Source organism: Varanus komodoensis, unplaced genomic scaffold (assembly GCF_004798865.1).
Source record: "Varanus komodoensis strain SLA01 unplaced genomic scaffold, ASM479886v1 scaffold5, whole genome shotgun sequence".
Taxonomy (NCBI): domain Eukaryota; kingdom Metazoa; phylum Chordata; class Lepidosauria; order Squamata; family Varanidae; genus Varanus; species Varanus komodoensis.
Genome location: NW_025336087.1, coordinates 46,757,481 through 46,774,453, shown reverse-complemented (window position 1 = coordinate 46,774,453; position 16,973 = coordinate 46,757,481). Strand labels below are relative to the sequence as shown.

The 16,973-nt window shown below is 38.2% G+C and overlaps 1 protein-coding gene across 3 annotated transcripts in view; it reads left to right on the top strand.

The window, feature by feature from the left end:
- VPS13A (vacuolar protein sorting 13 homolog A) overlaps positions 1-16,973 on the top strand; it is a 179,910-nt gene that overhangs the window by 19,128 nt on the left and 143,809 nt on the right. For all 3 annotated transcript variants that reach the window (XM_044445950.1, XM_044445952.1, XM_044445951.1), the window contains exons 7-14: positions 1,095-1,154; positions 1,603-1,662; positions 3,735-3,815; positions 4,361-4,418; positions 8,499-8,626; positions 10,842-10,948; positions 13,624-13,795; positions 16,155-16,217. In XM_044445950.1, coding sequence (XP_044301885.1) covers positions 1,095-1,154; positions 1,603-1,662; positions 3,735-3,815; positions 4,361-4,418; positions 8,499-8,626; positions 10,842-10,948; positions 13,624-13,795; positions 16,155-16,217 — 729 coding nt within the window. The remainder of the gene's footprint in view (positions 1-1,094; positions 1,155-1,602; positions 1,663-3,734; positions 3,816-4,360; positions 4,419-8,498; positions 8,627-10,841; positions 10,949-13,623; positions 13,796-16,154; positions 16,218-16,973) is intronic.

Here is a 16,973-nt window from a genome sequence, read left to right as displayed (position 1 = left end):
ATAGGACTAAGATTGGATATACCCAGTTTCATTCTTCTGATCTTTATGCTTCATAACATTTTGGAAAGATAAAGCATGAATCCGTTATTTCTAGTGAATTAAAGAACTTTATATTACTTAGCTTCTATACAGGTTCCCACTAGTACCATATTAAAATCAAAATAGACCCAAGCTCCAACATCATATATATAGTCTAAAAGAACAGAAACACAAGGAAGTACTAGTGGAGAGCAAAGGTCTTGGAGGGAGACCAGCTTGACGGTGTCAGAACGAATCATGAAATGTGTCTTTGCCTAATGAAGGAAGTGGAGAGATCTTTCAGTTGTGGAATGCCAAATGAAGACATTTCCATTCTCCCAGATGTTTCAGTTTTTTAGGTTGTTTTATTGTAAATCTGTTAGTCTGTTCTTAGATCTTTGCATTGCTACTGGTTTTTACATTTACTTTTTACTTTGGTTTTATCCTGTAGTTTTAAACTTCTAACATTTAGGTCAGCCCAGAGTAATTTTACTATTGGGATGTATGTAAATGTAACAGTTAATCAGTTCAGCTCATCTGTGGTTAAGGCCAGGTAGATATTCCTTGTATATACAGTGCAGTTAGCCAGGAGTACTTTATCCTCTTCACAAACTGGAATGCCCTTTCTCTTGCTTCTGTAGTTATACGTTGCATTGGTTTTTCTAGAGGGAATTGGAATGAAGGAATGCAGTTTCTGGCTGAAACCAGGCTGATTTTCTATTTTTCAGCTCTTGCCTATTCCACCTCCCAGATATCTGTTATCTTGTTGTTTTGTAAATCTAATTTGTTGGTATTTCAGTAGCCACAACTTATGCCAAGTCATTGTAAATTGAAATGAATACAAGAGAGCAAGAGACATAAATTAACTGTAAGAGCTAGTTATACCACTTTACCTCATCTTGTCAAGTGCAATTTACAAAAGAATGCTGAATGCATAGACATTACTAAGAAACAATTCTCATTTGCTTCATTGTTAGGCAGATAATGTTAAAACTTATGGCAGTATATCTTCCATGTGTTCCAAACTGTCTGTTTATACAGAATAATATTTTTGGTTTATGTTTTCTTTTTTTCAGATCACAAATAAAGATATTCCATTGTCATTTGGTGTCTCACTTCAGAATCTAAGTTTACAGGTAAAAATGCATTACTCCATCTTTAATTTTAAAAAATAACACAGGGGAGGGTTTTTCCAGGAGTGGTCTCACCACTCTCTCCTTCAAGACAGAGATCACATTTTCCCTCAGCGATGCATTCATCGAGGACTAATCGAGTCCTTCAGTCTTCCACAGCTTCTTGAAAAAGTCATGATGGACAAGGGCAGGGGAGTGTATGGTGAGTTGCACAGAACATGCAATTTAACGTGAAGAACATGACATGCAATTTAACATGAAGAACATCATGGCTGACAGGAGACAGGCACAGATTAGATTTTTCCAGACAGTATTGTGAGTTATTTCTGCAAAGGGTCCCAGACTCTCTTGATCTTTGTACAGTATCAGGCATATGGTTTTATTATGTATTTATACAGAAATTAAACACACACAGAGCTTATTTTGGAAAAACTGTCTTCTTGTTTTTTAGACTTCAGATAAAGACTGGAATCCATCTATACAAGATGCAACTGCTAAATTGTTCTATAAGGTAACATCCTAGATTGGAATGCTATCAGTATAAACATGTTTGGAATCTAAGTTGTGATATACACACTGAAATTTTACAAATTTAAAATCAGTTGCCAGGTAGCAAATCATTCTTGGTTACAGCACAGTTATTTACAGTATGCACCATCTTGTTGTTCTGTACATTTGTTGCCATCATCATGTATTAACTAATAATTAAGGTGTCCTGTAGATTTAATGTTTGACTTAGTTTTCTTATAGCCATTTAATTTTTTTTAAATTGCCCTCTTGCTAACACGGTTCACAATATTCAGTCCCAGAAACTATGCTACACTGGGTCCTCATCTGCAGGGCTGGCCCATTTTTGAACTGCAGTGAAGTTTCTGTCTCAGGCAGGAGGGTGGTAGATTGTCCTTCAATCTCCTTCTGGTGTCAGAGACTATCCTTCAGACACAGCCTTTTGCTCATTACGGGCCCCATCCTTCTTTCTTGAAGAGGTTGTGGGAAACCAAGACCCAAAATCTCAATCAGAAGACTTGGGCCATTTCTCAGAACAAGTCCTCTGAATAGCCCAGTTTCTAGGACTGGACACAGAGTACCAGATGGAAAGAATAATGTACCCAATCTTGGACGCCTGCGGTCTAAGCATACTGCTCTTCTCAACAGCAGTGCGGGGATGGCTAGGTGCAGAAATGGCTCAGACAACATCAAGGGCACAGGTGCTCCAACACTGACAGACATCCACTCTGTCTCCTTGGGTTGGTTCCTTTATCTCAAACCCTGGTGTTTGATGTTTATTTCTTTTCCTTTCTGTATTGGAAACAATAATATTGGATGTCTGAGGTTTTTCTGTTTCAGATACAAGGTTGAATTTGATGCCCTTCTACTGCTTGATAGTGTAAGGAATACTGTTCCATCTACAACAGAAGTAGACTTGCCACTTTAGAAAGGCATGGACCCCTCACTGTTGAATGGATCTCTTTCTCAACTCCAGCACAGTTTCTGTTCCAGATATTTTATGTCACTGAAACAGGGTGGAGGACTTCAACTAAAGGAATTCATCACACCATAGAATTCCTGTATGATCACATTGGAGAATTAGATTTTCTCTATAGATTTGAAGGATGTTTGTTTCCACAGCTCTATAGAAGACTCATATAAAAATGTCATACATTTCTAAATTGGAAGAGAGACTTTTTAATTTTCATTTTTACCTTTTGTACTGTTCACAGCTGCTAGGGCTTTCACAAAGTGCATGATAGCATTCTGTGCCTATTTATGATTGCAGGGGATCCATGTCTGCTCAAACCTGGATGACTAGCTCATTGTGACACCATCTGAACAAGACTCACCTAATCCCATCAATGCTACCTACACTTTATTAGACAAGTTGGGACTTTGTGTAAACTTAGAAAAAACTCTCCTTTTCTCCTCTCACTGAATCCTCTTCATTGGAGCTACCCCCCACACAGATTCATTGAGAGCATACCCTTCCAGAAGCCAGAGTATCGGTCTTAATCAGGATTGTCAAAAGACTATATAGGGACTCTGTTGGGCAGGCTGGCAGATAAGTGCCATATAGTGACATACTTATTTAATACTCAAGTGATCATTTTGAACCAATGTTGAGGTTGCCTTATTAGTTCCTCCCTCAATCTGGAGGTTACAAAGTTAGTCTTGAAGGAACTGAAAGAATGGGCTGGAGCCCTTCTAATATACTGGTGCCAAGGGAGGGAGACCGAGGGAGACCAAAATCCAATCAGCTACAGAAACTTCCCAAACACAGGGTCAACACGGGGCAGGACCCCTAAATGTGAATAATAATTGTGTCATTTCCTCACTGCTCTCCTCTTGTTTTAGACTGTCATCATCATCTTCGGATTATAGCCTAACAATGACAGACTATCATGTTTTTTTTAAAAAAAATTAAATATCTTTAATTCAATTGATTAAAGATATTTAACCAGACATTTGACATTCATAAAGAATTTTTTTTTCTCAAATATTTGTGTTGGTTCATGTGAGTATTTAGTAATAATAAAAATTACAGAGGATGACAATTCAGTTGATTAATCTTAAACATTTTGATTTCAGCTAGTTCGATTGGACAACTTTTTTGCATACTGGAATGTGAATTCTGAAATGTTTTATCACAGTGGTTTTAAAGAGGCTTTGGTAAGTGAAATATGTAGTACCTCAATCCTGGATGACATATCTAATATTCTAAACAAAAACCGGGAAGCAGCAGTATAAAATGAACTAAGACATGTGATACTTTATGTGTGTAGACCTTAATGAAACATTATTTTCATGTATAGATGGAAGTACCTAGGTCCCAGAGATCAGATAAATATGCTGGTTTGGTGGGGATAGAACATGTCATTTTGATACAACATGCTTGAAGAAAAGCTGTTCTTGAACAAGGTCATTAAGTGTTCATGCCAGAATTTAGCCCAGCCTAACTTTTCCCAAAAATAGGGAAATTATTTTTTCATATGGCCATAGTATTTACATATCTATATGTAGTATACAGCATGACACTTTTGCAGCATAGATATGTATTTAAACTTTTTATATATTGTTTCACATGATCCTATAGACTTTCCTTAGAATTACTCACTCTTGACAATACAAATACATCACTATATATTGTAATTTTTCTTGCAGTTAAATACACGGTTTTGAAACATTATTTTTATCCCCCTCCCCCCCCCTCCCAGAATAACTTAAAACATGGAGTTGCAAGTGCTAACTTGATTCCTGAAGGCTACAGTTTTGGTAAGTTCATGATCTCTGCAGTCCTTTTCACTGATTCTGTAGATCCAGTGAAACTTTAGGGCTGTAGCTAGGAGCTTGTTCTTATACCTCCTTTTTTAAAGGTGAAATGCTTGCTGTATGCATGTGCCTTAAAGAGCTGGGAGAGCCCCTTCCTTCTTCACAATGACTTCCTGTGGCTGGCTGGCTGGCTGGCTGGCTGGCTGGCTGGCTGGCTGGCTGGCTGTCTTTCTTTCTTTCTTTCTTTCTTTCTTTCTTTCTTTCTTTCTTTCTTTCTTATATTGATTCACTGGAAATGAGATATAGTCTACAACTCATCTGCAAAGCCTTTTTCTTCTCTTTCTGCCTTGTGTGCCTATGGTGTAGCAGGAGTTACTTTAAAAATACAGATGTTGCAGTGGCAAATTGCTAGTATCTAAAAGGACAGTTGTTTCATATTTCATTCCTGATTTAACTCGTAGTTTTAAAAAAGATAAGTATATCAGCAATATGTACCTAGTAGCTAAGACAAACAGGTACCAGCCCATGTTAGGATTTTTTTTAAATTGGGATTCTTAATTCTGTTAAATCACAGTGAAATATATTCAGTATAAAATGAACAGGCCAGTTGCATTGTGTTAAAATATCGAAACAACTTTTTGAAAAGAGGCCTGTTCTGATTTCTAGTGGTATTTTATCCTCAGTAGGAAAATAAGGTTCTTTTTCTGTGTGAAAGGATCTCCAGAACTGCTGTACTTCTATTTCAAGAAGCATGGATCATGTTATCTCCCCCCACCCCCTCACCTTGAGTTCTTCCCAGTTTCTTTCCTGCCTGGATCAGGAGACAGGCAGAGATTTTTTTCCTTCACAGATTTCACAGTAAACAGGACTGATTTTTGGTATAACAACAGGACTAATAACAGGATTACTCTGTTTTCTTATTTCTTGCCCTTACCATTGTGTCCTTCAGCAATTACCTAGGGAGGCTGTGGGCTCTCCCTTTCTAGAGGTATTCGAGTGTCAGCTGAACAGCCATCTGAGAAGGATGACTTAACTTGGAGTCCTGCATTGAGCAGGAAGTTGGACCTGATGGCCTTCTTGGTCCCTTCCAACTCTACTATTCTATGATTTTATGATCTCATCTCTGAGCTTCTTAGCTACAAACAACAACAACCCTCTCTGCATTCTGCTTTCATTTTCTCTTGTCCATCCAGATATTTGGGTCCATTGAAACCATAATTTCATAAGTTTAAAGGCTGGGTAAAAATTAAATGGACTGCAGGTGGCGCAGTGGTTTAAACTGCTGTGCTGCTGGGCTGGTTGATCAAAAGGTCGCCGGTTCAAATCTGCACAACGGGATGAGTTCCCGTTGCTCCATCCCAGCTCCTTCCAATCTTGCAGTTCAAAAGCATGCAAATGCAAGTAGATAAAAAGGTACCACTTCGGTGGGCAGGTAACAGCGTTCTGTGCACTTTGGTGTTTAGTCGTGCCGGCCACATGACCACGGAGACTGTCCGCGGACAAACACTGGCTCCTTCGGCTAGGAAACGGAGATGAGCACCGCCCCCTAGAGTCAGACATGACTGGACTTAACGTCCAGGGGAAACTTTTACCTTTTTAAAAATTAAATAATAAACACCTTGAGTTGAAATTTGCAAACAAAGGAGAAAATCATGTAAGAGGCTTTTACCCAAGGAGATAATTGTCACTTCTATACCAAACTAGAAAATGGACTTTGGGAATGGACCTCAACTATACAGAAAAAGGCAGCATGCTTTCCTGGCTCAGTGGTTGATCTCATCCTTTAGAAGTAGCGCCTGATGGAACAGTTTCTTTTATCTTCCATCCAGAGGATGGGGTGATCGCATGACTATGTTCAGGAATGCCCAGCTTTTAACTCTGACATGTAACAAAATGTCATGCAGAACAAATGCATTAGTAGAGCAGAAGTTTGCAAAGATTATAAAGGCAACATAGAATATTATGGAAGCAGAAACTGTTCTTTCTGATAACAGTTCATCAGCTTTCCAGCTGAAGAGTTTTTTCTTCTCCTGAACTAAGATCGGCATCAAAGACTTTTCCAGAACAATGCCATTCTTGACCTCTCTGCAACAAAACTAGATGTCCAGGTCATTCAAAAAGTCAATATTATGCTAACAACTTCCTTCCTAGTGAGGATAATGAAGATCCAGGGTGATCTTCATGAATACTGAGCTGAAAGCAACAGAATGAGATTTCTTAAGGGCAAGTGCCAAGTCCTCCATCTAGGAAAAAGAAACCAAGTGCTTGATAAAACATGGAGAATACATGACTCAACAAAACTGAAAAAGAAAAAGCTTGGAGTAATTGTGGACAACAGGCTAAATATGAGCCAACAATGCCATACACCTGCCAAAATGTCAAATGCTCTTTTGGGATACATTAACAGAAGTATTACTTCCAAATCACAAGAAGTAGTAGTTCCCCCTATACTCCTCACTAGTCAGACCCCATCTAAAATACTGTGTCCAGTTCTGGGCATCAAGATTTAAGAAAGATGCAGAAAAATTAGAAAGGGTCCAGAGGAGGGCAACAAAAATGATCCAGGTTTTGGAAACACTGCCCTATGAGGAGAGACTGAGAGATCTAGGCATGTTCAGCTTTGAGAAGAGATGACAGAGGAGAGACATGATATCCCTCTATAAGTATCTCAAAGGCTGTCACAAAAAGGAAGGTCAAGATTTTTTTCTCACCGATACCAGAGTGTAGGATCTAGAATAATCAAGTCAAGATGTGACAACCCAAGTTCAGTCTGAATATCAGGAAAAGTTTCCTCACTGTCAGAGCAATACGACTGTAGAAACAGTTGCTAGAGAGGTTGTGGGCTCTCCTACACTAGAGACAATGAAAAAGAAACTGGACAGCCATCCGAGTGGAATAATATAAATTGGTGTCCTGGAACAGCAGGGTGTTGGACCAAATGGCCTTCACGGTCCCTTCCAACTCTACTATCATTCTATGATTTAATATTAGTATTTCTTGTTGCTGTGCACAGGGTTTCTAGACCCTTCCCTTGCTTATATTTAGTGGCTGTTCTTCTCTCTTTATTTCACTCTATTTCATACAAACTTGCTGCATAAAGTATACAGACACCAAATAATGTCTCAACAGGGTATCCCATTTCATTTCAAATCTGTTGTTTATCCTTGATTCATCCTGTCTATTACCATAAGCTTGGTCATAATTCAGAACTGAAAGGAACTCCTACTAGGGAGGAAAAAGTATAAAACTTTAGGTAAAACAATCCTTGTTCCTGAGGAAATTGAGGTGCTTTAGGACAGAATGCCCCAGCACTACCAGTTAGAAGACATTGTGCAACAGTAGCATCCCCCCCCCCTTAATGATTTTTTTCCTGCATTAAGAAAAAAAAGGAAGCAGTGGGGGGCGGAGGGAATGGAAGGGTTATAAGCTGAAGACATCATCATCTGCTCCCCTCTGCCCAGTAAAATTCTGTGAATGAGGTAGTGTGATGGTACTGTTAAAACCTTATCTGGAAGCAATCTGCAGATCCTTTGTACAACAAGAAGAAACCTTCACAGTGAGTGCCTTTCACCTATAATTTCTTGTAGGAGAAACAGCAGGGCTAGAGAGTTATCCTGCATGTTTCACCTGAGTCAGCTCACCTGATTTTTATATTGTGTTGTTCTTCTGTGTCTCCTGTGCAAGGCTGTTTCATTTTATTCTCAGACTAGTTCTGTAAGACAGTAGGTTTGCCAGGTTGCAACTTGCCCAAGGTCACATAGTGGTATTGAACCACACCCTCCCAACACTATCTACCATATCAGACTTGTGCTCTCATAAAAGCTGAGGAGGCTGCAACAATATTCTGGTTCAGTGCTGGGGGAGACATGGCAGGGCTCTTTTACCCCAGAGTGCTACTCATGCAGGCTGCATTGGAAGGCACAGTGTAAGTACTCCTGTGATTAGGCAGCTGTGTGGCAGGAAACCCTGCTTTCTTCTCCCACAATAGTTGAGAGAAAGAAGATTCAGGAACTAAGTAATGACTTTGAAACATGATCTATTTGTTCCTCCCCTAACTTATTCTTAATTGCTATTTTTTTTTAGTATTCCGTCCAATTTCAGCTAAAGCCAAGCTTCGTATGAATCCACGTTCTGATGTTGACTTTTCTGCACCAAAGATAGATCTAAATGTAAATCTTCAAGATATAACCATAGAACTAAATAAACCACAGGTAACTTTCCATAAAAGATTTTTAGACTTACAGAAAACTTGTTTATATTTGGAAACAAGTTCAACAACATATATATATATAATGGACTAGGAAATTCCATTACTGCACACTGGATAACATATTGGAGTATTTTCCAAGCATTCTACAATGCTACAATTCAAAGAGAAAGAGAAAACTAGTTTGCACAGAACAACAGCCCATGGATATTGAGTAAAAGAATGTGGGTGCTTGCCATTTGCAAACAATAACTTACAGTTGACCCATTTGCAGGTTGCTGAGCATGATATGGGCACTTGGAGGGTTTGATTGCTTACAGGCTACATAACTCATCAGTTGTTTAGCTCCTAAACAGCCCAGTTCATTGGTTTTCAATGTGACACTCAACAACCTGTGAAAGCATGACTAGTAGCTTGCAAAAGTGTCAGGAGTGTGTCTCTCCAGCTTATTCCTGATGGTACATGGATTGTTTAACCTGTGGATCATTGTTATATGTGAACCAGGTCATGATGTAAGTAGAAGACTATTGTGGATTCTGTTTGTGGCCACTCAACAGACATCATCTTTAAAAACTGAAATTATATTTATGGTAAATACCCATCTAATAGTGCTTGCCATAGGATGCTGTGGACAACAGTGAAGGGATCTGTGACTTTAACAAACTAGCAGGGAAGTAAGTTCTTACAGGGCCTGAACAAACCGGCCAGGGTGACTGTTGTGATGGGAGATGCCTTATGCAGGTCTCGTCATTGTTCTGCCTAAAGCATTGCTTTCAGGCAACAAACTAGTACTTCACAAGTTTTTGATTACTGAACTGGGCATCTCTTCATAAATTAAAATTGGATACACACTTCACTTTTGAACGCAAAAAGGTTTACTTTCTTCAGAACAGTTTACTTTCTGTAGAAAGTATGATTTCTACTCAGAGGAACTAGTGATGCAAGATGCAGTGGCAACTTTCTTTATTCATATGTTCTTTATTCTCATAGGAGCCTTTAATTATTTAACCTTTCTCTGGGTCAAACTAGATGTAACATTTGTGTAGCTAATTTTAAAGTTAATTTAAAATAGACCTTGTGTAGCTAATTTAAAACAAAAATATTTGACTTAGGGGAGGGGAATTGAGCCAGGTCAGGACCAAAGAATGAGAAAGGAGTTTTGTCATTACTTTGGCCCTTTGCTGAATCAGGGTCTCTGCTTTTGGGAGTTACTCCCTATTGCAAACAGCTTGTACAGCTCCATCATTCGAACTGAGACTACAGTGCAGGAAAATGATTTCCTTCCATAAGGTTTTTATGTGGTGTCTGTCCCTCCACAAATTGGGCCTTAGGCCCCTACACTATAGGCACAAGTACAGTGAGCATGGTGTGGTGTTTAAGAATGCTGTACTGCAACTTAGGTAATCTGAGTCCCCTCTTAGACAATGGAGGAAGAAGGAGGGAATATTTTTTTCACACAGCAAAGAAAAAAAGAGAGGAAGAGCTCCCATTAAGTTAGAAAAATGGGAATGTCTCCAAATTTATATGTACTCACTGAACATAAGTCTTTCTGTCTTGTGGTTACTTACTTAAGATCTGTGGAAGCTAGTTAACCTGGGTCTCTAGTTGGATAGCCTCTTCTCTACTGAAAATGTTTTTATGCAGTACTATTAATACTTAGTGTGTTCTTTCCTTTTTCATTAAGATGAAATAGTTAACAGTTAACATTCCAAAAACCTTTTGACAGATTTGTACTTTCCCAGCAGGAAATATAGACCAGCTTGTAGTTAATGCTAGTTTGTGGGTTAAATACTTCAACAAATTATAGGCTAATTATAGGCTAAACAACCCAGAGTTGAGTCATCATGCTAAGAGCATGAACAGGAATATAGGTTGTTAACTGAAAGCAGAAGTGAAGAACTTGTCCAAATTAGTGTGCTTCCTCCTACTGGATGATGCCCAGTAACCCATGGTTTAAACAGTGCATGAGTAGTTGTTACATGCAGACTAACTTATAGTTAGCTGGGGAAGATTGAAAGTGCTACTTCTTCCTATTTACTCAGGAACGTATATTCTGAATCAGAATATTAGTCAAATACATTGCAGGCAGTATAAAATGAAACTTCTGTGGCTTTCAGTCCTTGAAGCTACAGATAGCATGATATTGAAATATGTAATTTGCTTTCTGTTGTAATGATTCTTTGTACAAATGGTAAGCATTCTTTTGCATTTTATTGCAGTATTTCAGTATTATGGAACTTCTTGAATCAATAGATATGATGACCCGAAATTTGCCATATAGGAAATATAGACCAGATGTTCCTGTTCACAACAATGCCAAGAGATGGTAATATATATATATTTTAAACTCACATCTGTAAGAATATTGTATATAAACAGCACTTACTATTTTGAAAAAATACTTAGTCATGAATTTCCATTCAGTATCTTTTCTAACATACTTCTAGTTCATCTTTTGCTTATTCATGTACCTTAAACCTTTGATCAGTGTATGGCACAAAACTGGCACACTAGATGTATTTTTTTCTTATAGGATTTACACATAAATAGACCTGCAACATTAGCTTTCTAGAACATTGTCCTTTGTTCAGTAGTGAACAGTATTCCCACATTTCATCCAGTTACTGTGAGCAGTTTTATTTCTGCAAATTGAAAAAAACAAACAAAGGGTATATAACGTCTGAAGAAATCTATTTAGTTTTAACACTGGACTGCTTTTCAGGCAACCTAAAGTTTTAAGCCTATAGTGATGGTTATGTCTTTTCTGGGAAAAAATGCTTCAGAGAAGCAGACTTGTAGCCTTTTTTGGCTTAACATATTTTTGCTCTGGGATGCTTTACTATTCTGAGATACAATGAAATTTATCTTGGAGTATTAAAACATCTGAAAAAAGTTTTAGTATGTAAGATCAATTAGACCAGGGGTCTCAAACTCAACTTACCTGGGGGCCGCTGGAAGTAGAGTCTGGGTGAGGCTGGGCTGCATCAAGTATTCCACCACCGCGGTGGTGGTGGGCCGCTCATCCCACGGCTGGCCTGGGCGCTGCCGGCGCTTTGAAGGCCGCAGGCCCCCTCCCCTGTGCCCCGCCCGTCCCGGCAATTGGCCCGCGGGCCACGAGTTTGAGACCCCTGAATTAGACCCATATTGTACACGACACAGTTCTAGCTTCAGTGTTAGTCGGTTTGGAGCTGAGAAGATTTCTCTCATTTCTGCTTATTTTTAAGTCTAGTTTCCTGAAGGAAGACGGAATGTATTCCTTTAATTTTGTTTAATGTGACCTTTTTGAAATGGAACAGTTATGAAAATATAAAGCTGAGGAACCATGTATTCTAAATCAATGGTTTTCAACTGCCAGTCTGCGATTTCCTGCTAGTCCATGGGTGCGGGGGGAGTGCATCCCGCTTGTTCCGGACTGGCACGGGGGGCTAACTGTGCTCCAACATCTCTTCCTCAGTTGGCATCATGTTCATGAGGGGTGTGCCAGTGCCACTGGCTGCGGGCGGGGGGAGGGGAGAGATGGCATGGTGGGAGCTGGCTGGGAGCTATGCCGCATCAATTTCATTCTTTTGTTAGCATTTTTTGTTGCTCGGTTTCTGGTTGTTCTGAAGAATTTTCATCTTTTTTGGTATTGTGTTTGGAAACTAATACATAGAATATTACATTATGTGTATGGTGCCTTTTGTTTCTGCCTCAGCGGTCCCTGAGGTGGCTTTCCTGTTTTTTTGCCAGTCCCCAGCTCTGGAAAGGTTGAAAAACATTGTTCTAAATAAACAGAGTTGCTCTATCTAAAAAGTTATTTTTGTAAAAGGAAAACAAATCTGAGAATTTGGAACTGCATAAGTCTTGAGAAATTTGATTGGGGAAAGTTCTCTAACTGTTCCTAGTAACAATAGTCCTTAACTTAAACTATTAGCACACTCACTTAATTTTGCTGTATTAGTTTTCTTGGGCCTTTTGGCAGCTTTCAGCTTTTTTTAAATTCTGGTCTTTCTAGCTGGGTTAAGTCTTGGGGGGTCTCTTTATTGTAGTACTCCTATTCCTTTGATAGGAAAAGTCTGGAAAGCAGTGCTGAGGCTAAGGATGTAGAGATGTTAAGTCCATTCTGTCTACATTTTGCAATTTCTTGCCTTTCTTTGTGTCATCCACTCATTTATGGACTTGGATTTCATGTTGGACACATGGATACAGGCATGCAGTTCACACTTCTGAAAATGAATGTATCCCCTCAAAATATGTATATACCTGCAAAATGTGTATTTTCCTGCTTTAGCCAGGAGATATGTATTGTACTGGTATTTTTAGTCTATCAACATTTTTGTGGAAAAGTACAGAAAATAAAAAATAGTCTACAAGTCCATGAAATGAGCATGAATCAGGAAATGTTGATCTGCTCTGGAATCCCTGGGTGGGATTGTTAGAAATTTGAACTCATTTGAGTCTGTGGATGATTTTGACAACCCCCCCTAACTCTGTGGCTACAGCTTGATACCACAGCCTTTGGTTTATGGCATCCCACATTTTAATTTGTTCTCTGTTTTGCTTAGTATTTACATTAAGACATGGAAAGAAGTCATTTAATGTTTTGGAGTAAGGCTTGCTCAACATGCTGATGACCGGCTCTGTGTCATCTAAGATCAAGGAAGCAGTCAGTAAGCTTTGAAGTTACCTGGATAAGGTTGAATAAAATGAGATTAAATCCATGCAAGATCAAGGTGCTGTTGGCTATTAAAAATTAAGCCTCAGTCCTTGAAAGTATTACACTCCTGGAAAATCAGATTAAAAACTCAGGACTGCTCCTGCATCTTGTGCTTTTTTGGATTCTCCAATGGTTGTGGTGGAATGAAGTTCATTTGCACCAGCTGCATTCTATCCTGAGTTAGTTGGATTAGTCACATTAGTGAGTATATTGGTGACCAGTTTAGAAGATCTTTAAATATTTTGAAAGGAAGCAATACTTTTGTGTACAGTACTTGTTATGAACTTTAATTTTATTTTTATTAGGTGGAAATATGTTATATATGGCATTCTTGAAGTAAATGTTCAACCAAAACTTCAGATGTGGTCTTGGGAGCATATCCATTATCATAGGAATCAAATAAAGAACTATAAAGATCTATATAAAAAAAAGATAACAACAAAGAAGCCAGCAGACGAATGTTTGAATAAGTTGGAGGTTAGTGACTGTAGAATACTATTAATTTACATTTGAATATTTATCATGTGCACTAAAAATAACAACTGTTTCTTAGGTAATTTTCTAAGTATCTGTTGCATTATTATATTTGTATATTATTTTCACATTTTAAATTTCATATTAGACACAAAGTTGGAGTATACAGTAACTGAAACCTAAAAATCAGTGGCCTAGATAGAAACAAAATCTCTTTCAAAGGTATGTTGTTAATTTCCCCACCCACCTGTAGACCAGTGAAAACTGGTTCCAGATGGGGATAGAGATTTGATGAGGCAGGAAAGAGAATTGATAACCCCTGCAACATGTGCAGAAATGTAATTCAATCAAAGCCAATATTTTTAAGCTATTCCCTGTTGACTAAAGACCATACCTTACTGCAACTGTTCTTTTAAATCATTGTTTAAATCTAGCAGTGAGAAAAGGCAGATATGATGCTCTGTAGAGAAAGAATGATTAGGGTACACCACTATAGATAAGCTTTTTCACCTCTCTTGAAGCTCTTGTTGGAGAAAACAAGGCACTCCCAATTAAAAATCTGGTAATAGTCCTATTTGAGGACTATTGTGTGTTATTTCCATATTAAAACAATTGTGTTGTATAGAGAGGCTAGTTTCCATGTGTTGTGTCCTCATTGCCCAATCTGTATAGCTCATGTATTCTGCAGCAGAGAGCCTATTGTTAGTATGTATTTGTGTTGGCAGCCTGTCCACTTGAAAGCAGTCTCTCTTTCAGATAATACCTTTATAACAGTGGTTCCCAACCTTTTCTATGCCAACACTCTAGAAAATGTTTGATTTTATTTGCACCCCCTAAAAAAGTAAGATCACATTTGAAGTCAAATTTCTATTTTTGAACCACAAATTGAACTTTAAAAAGCTTTAAACTCAATGCATAAAATTCAAATATAAATTGAACAATTAGGGGGGAAAATGTAAACAGTAAAATCAGTCCCAATTGTGAACATAAAATTCTCATTCATGATTTTGTCAAAGAGTGAACTTTCATGCTGATTGTAATCTGCAAGCATGCCTGTAGATTCCGGTGATTCCTGGATATTGTCTTGATTGACAAAAGAAAACTGAATCCAAAAGCAAACAAAATAATAAAAACTAATTTTATTATTGGGATAATTTTTGGCATAAAACGTAGCAATTTATTAATTTTGAGGAGTCACAACACAGCCTTCCTCTTTGTTGCACCCACTGAAATTGCCATTTCACACCTTCTGGAGGTATAGGCACCCCAGGTTGGGGAGCCTGCTTTACAACATGTGTCTGGCATATAGATTACACAGTGAGGTTTGGATGTACCAATGGGAATAGGGGCACAAAGCACAGAACTTCTCTTTCCCTCAGCTAAATGTTATTGCATGATGTGGAAGAGAACTTTTGTGTAGAGGAGAAATGATTGACTTTGGGAGTGATTATGTCTGAAGGAAAGACTTTCGACTAATGTAGTGAGGAAAAAAAAAGCTAAATCCAACTTGTTCATGCTGTTTAAAGAAGGAATTCTGTCTTGCACCATTTCTAGTCTGTATCTACATATTTATCTCTCTATACCTCAATTAATTCATGTTTATTTATGATATACTAATATTCTATAATCTCAGTCATTATTATTTAAACTTCTATTTTCTACTCTTCTCATTTTCCATGTTATCCTTATTCTTAATATATCTGTCTATTAATAGTCAGTTATGCAGTCTGGCCTAAACTAGCATAGAAATGGAAAGGAATGAATCTGTAAACAGCAACCCACCATTTCACTAATTTAATGGGTGAGTACTAAAACAGGAATAGTCACACATAAGGCCGAACTTGTGTAGGAAAATAGTTTGCAAATGAACAGAAAAGGAAAACAAGCGGTCCAACAAGGACTGAGCCAGCCTAGTAAGATCCAGGAGCCTCATTGTGTTGTTCAGTATTGTTAGGATAGGTGTAGGGGAAATTAAATTCATAGTGGTGAGCACAAGGGACAAGTCTCTAACAGCATGGGGTATCAAGAGAAGAACAAAAATTAAATATCGCACTCTATATGGAGAAACTTCAATAAGGGAAAGGGTGGAAGGAGAGGGTCCTCCCACAATAGAGAAATAAAATGTTCAGGTTTGAGTCCTGCAGTGAGTCCTAAATTTTAATTATTTAGTGGTATATAGTATGATCTCCCAAGTTCCAGACAAACCTCCTGTTTCAGATTGCTTAATACCTTGAACAGCAGTATTTCTGTTAGACGCAAGATACATACCAGAACATTTTATTCTGGGCCCCTTCTTGTCAATTCACAGTGTGGAAATTTGTTGCTTTAACTGTTTCTGTATTGTTTTCTCTTTCTTTTACAGGAACTAGAAAAGACCCTGGATATTTTCAGCATCACTCTGGCAAGACAACAGGCAGAATTTGAGGTAAATGCTTTATAATAGGAAGTTGCAGGCAGTTCATGAATTACGGACATCCAAATTACAAACAACTTGTTCTTATGAACTGCCATAAAGCCTATTAATTTTTTAAAAATACTGCAGAAAATCTCATTACCATAGAGAGAGAGAGGAAGTGAAAGGGGAGAGAGGCCTCCAAACTATGCCTTCTTGCCCTGTCCATCCAGAGATGGAAGTCTTTCCAGCATTTCCTTACTGCAAGGATGAGACACTGCTGATTTGGGGTGTGGGGTGGTTAGAGATATTCACAGTTTTTCTGCTTTAATGAGAATCCTGTACCTCTAACCCCCACAGATGTTGAGGGCCTGCTAAGTGTGATCTGATGTACATCCAAATCCAACTTAAAGATTTCCGTTTTTTCAGAAACAGAACTCATTCGTAACCTGGGGACTACCTGTATACTGTAATAGATTTCATTTTATGGAAACCATTAATAGCCTTATATCCTTGAAATTTAAATATCTTCTGTCCTAACCTAGCTGGTAAAGAAATACTGAAAACTGAACAAAACAAGCTCAGATGCAAGCTTCCATGCGGTAGTTTTCTATATATAACATTTCGGATTTTAAGTCCACTACACACAGTTCCTCAATCCAGACTTGTAGTTTCTCATTCATCAGTTAAAATGGTAAAGTTCTAGTTCCTCATGATCTCTATGCATCACACATATGTTCCCTGTACTTGTAGGAAGAATCAGTAGCTAAGAGTGTTTTGGCAGGAACC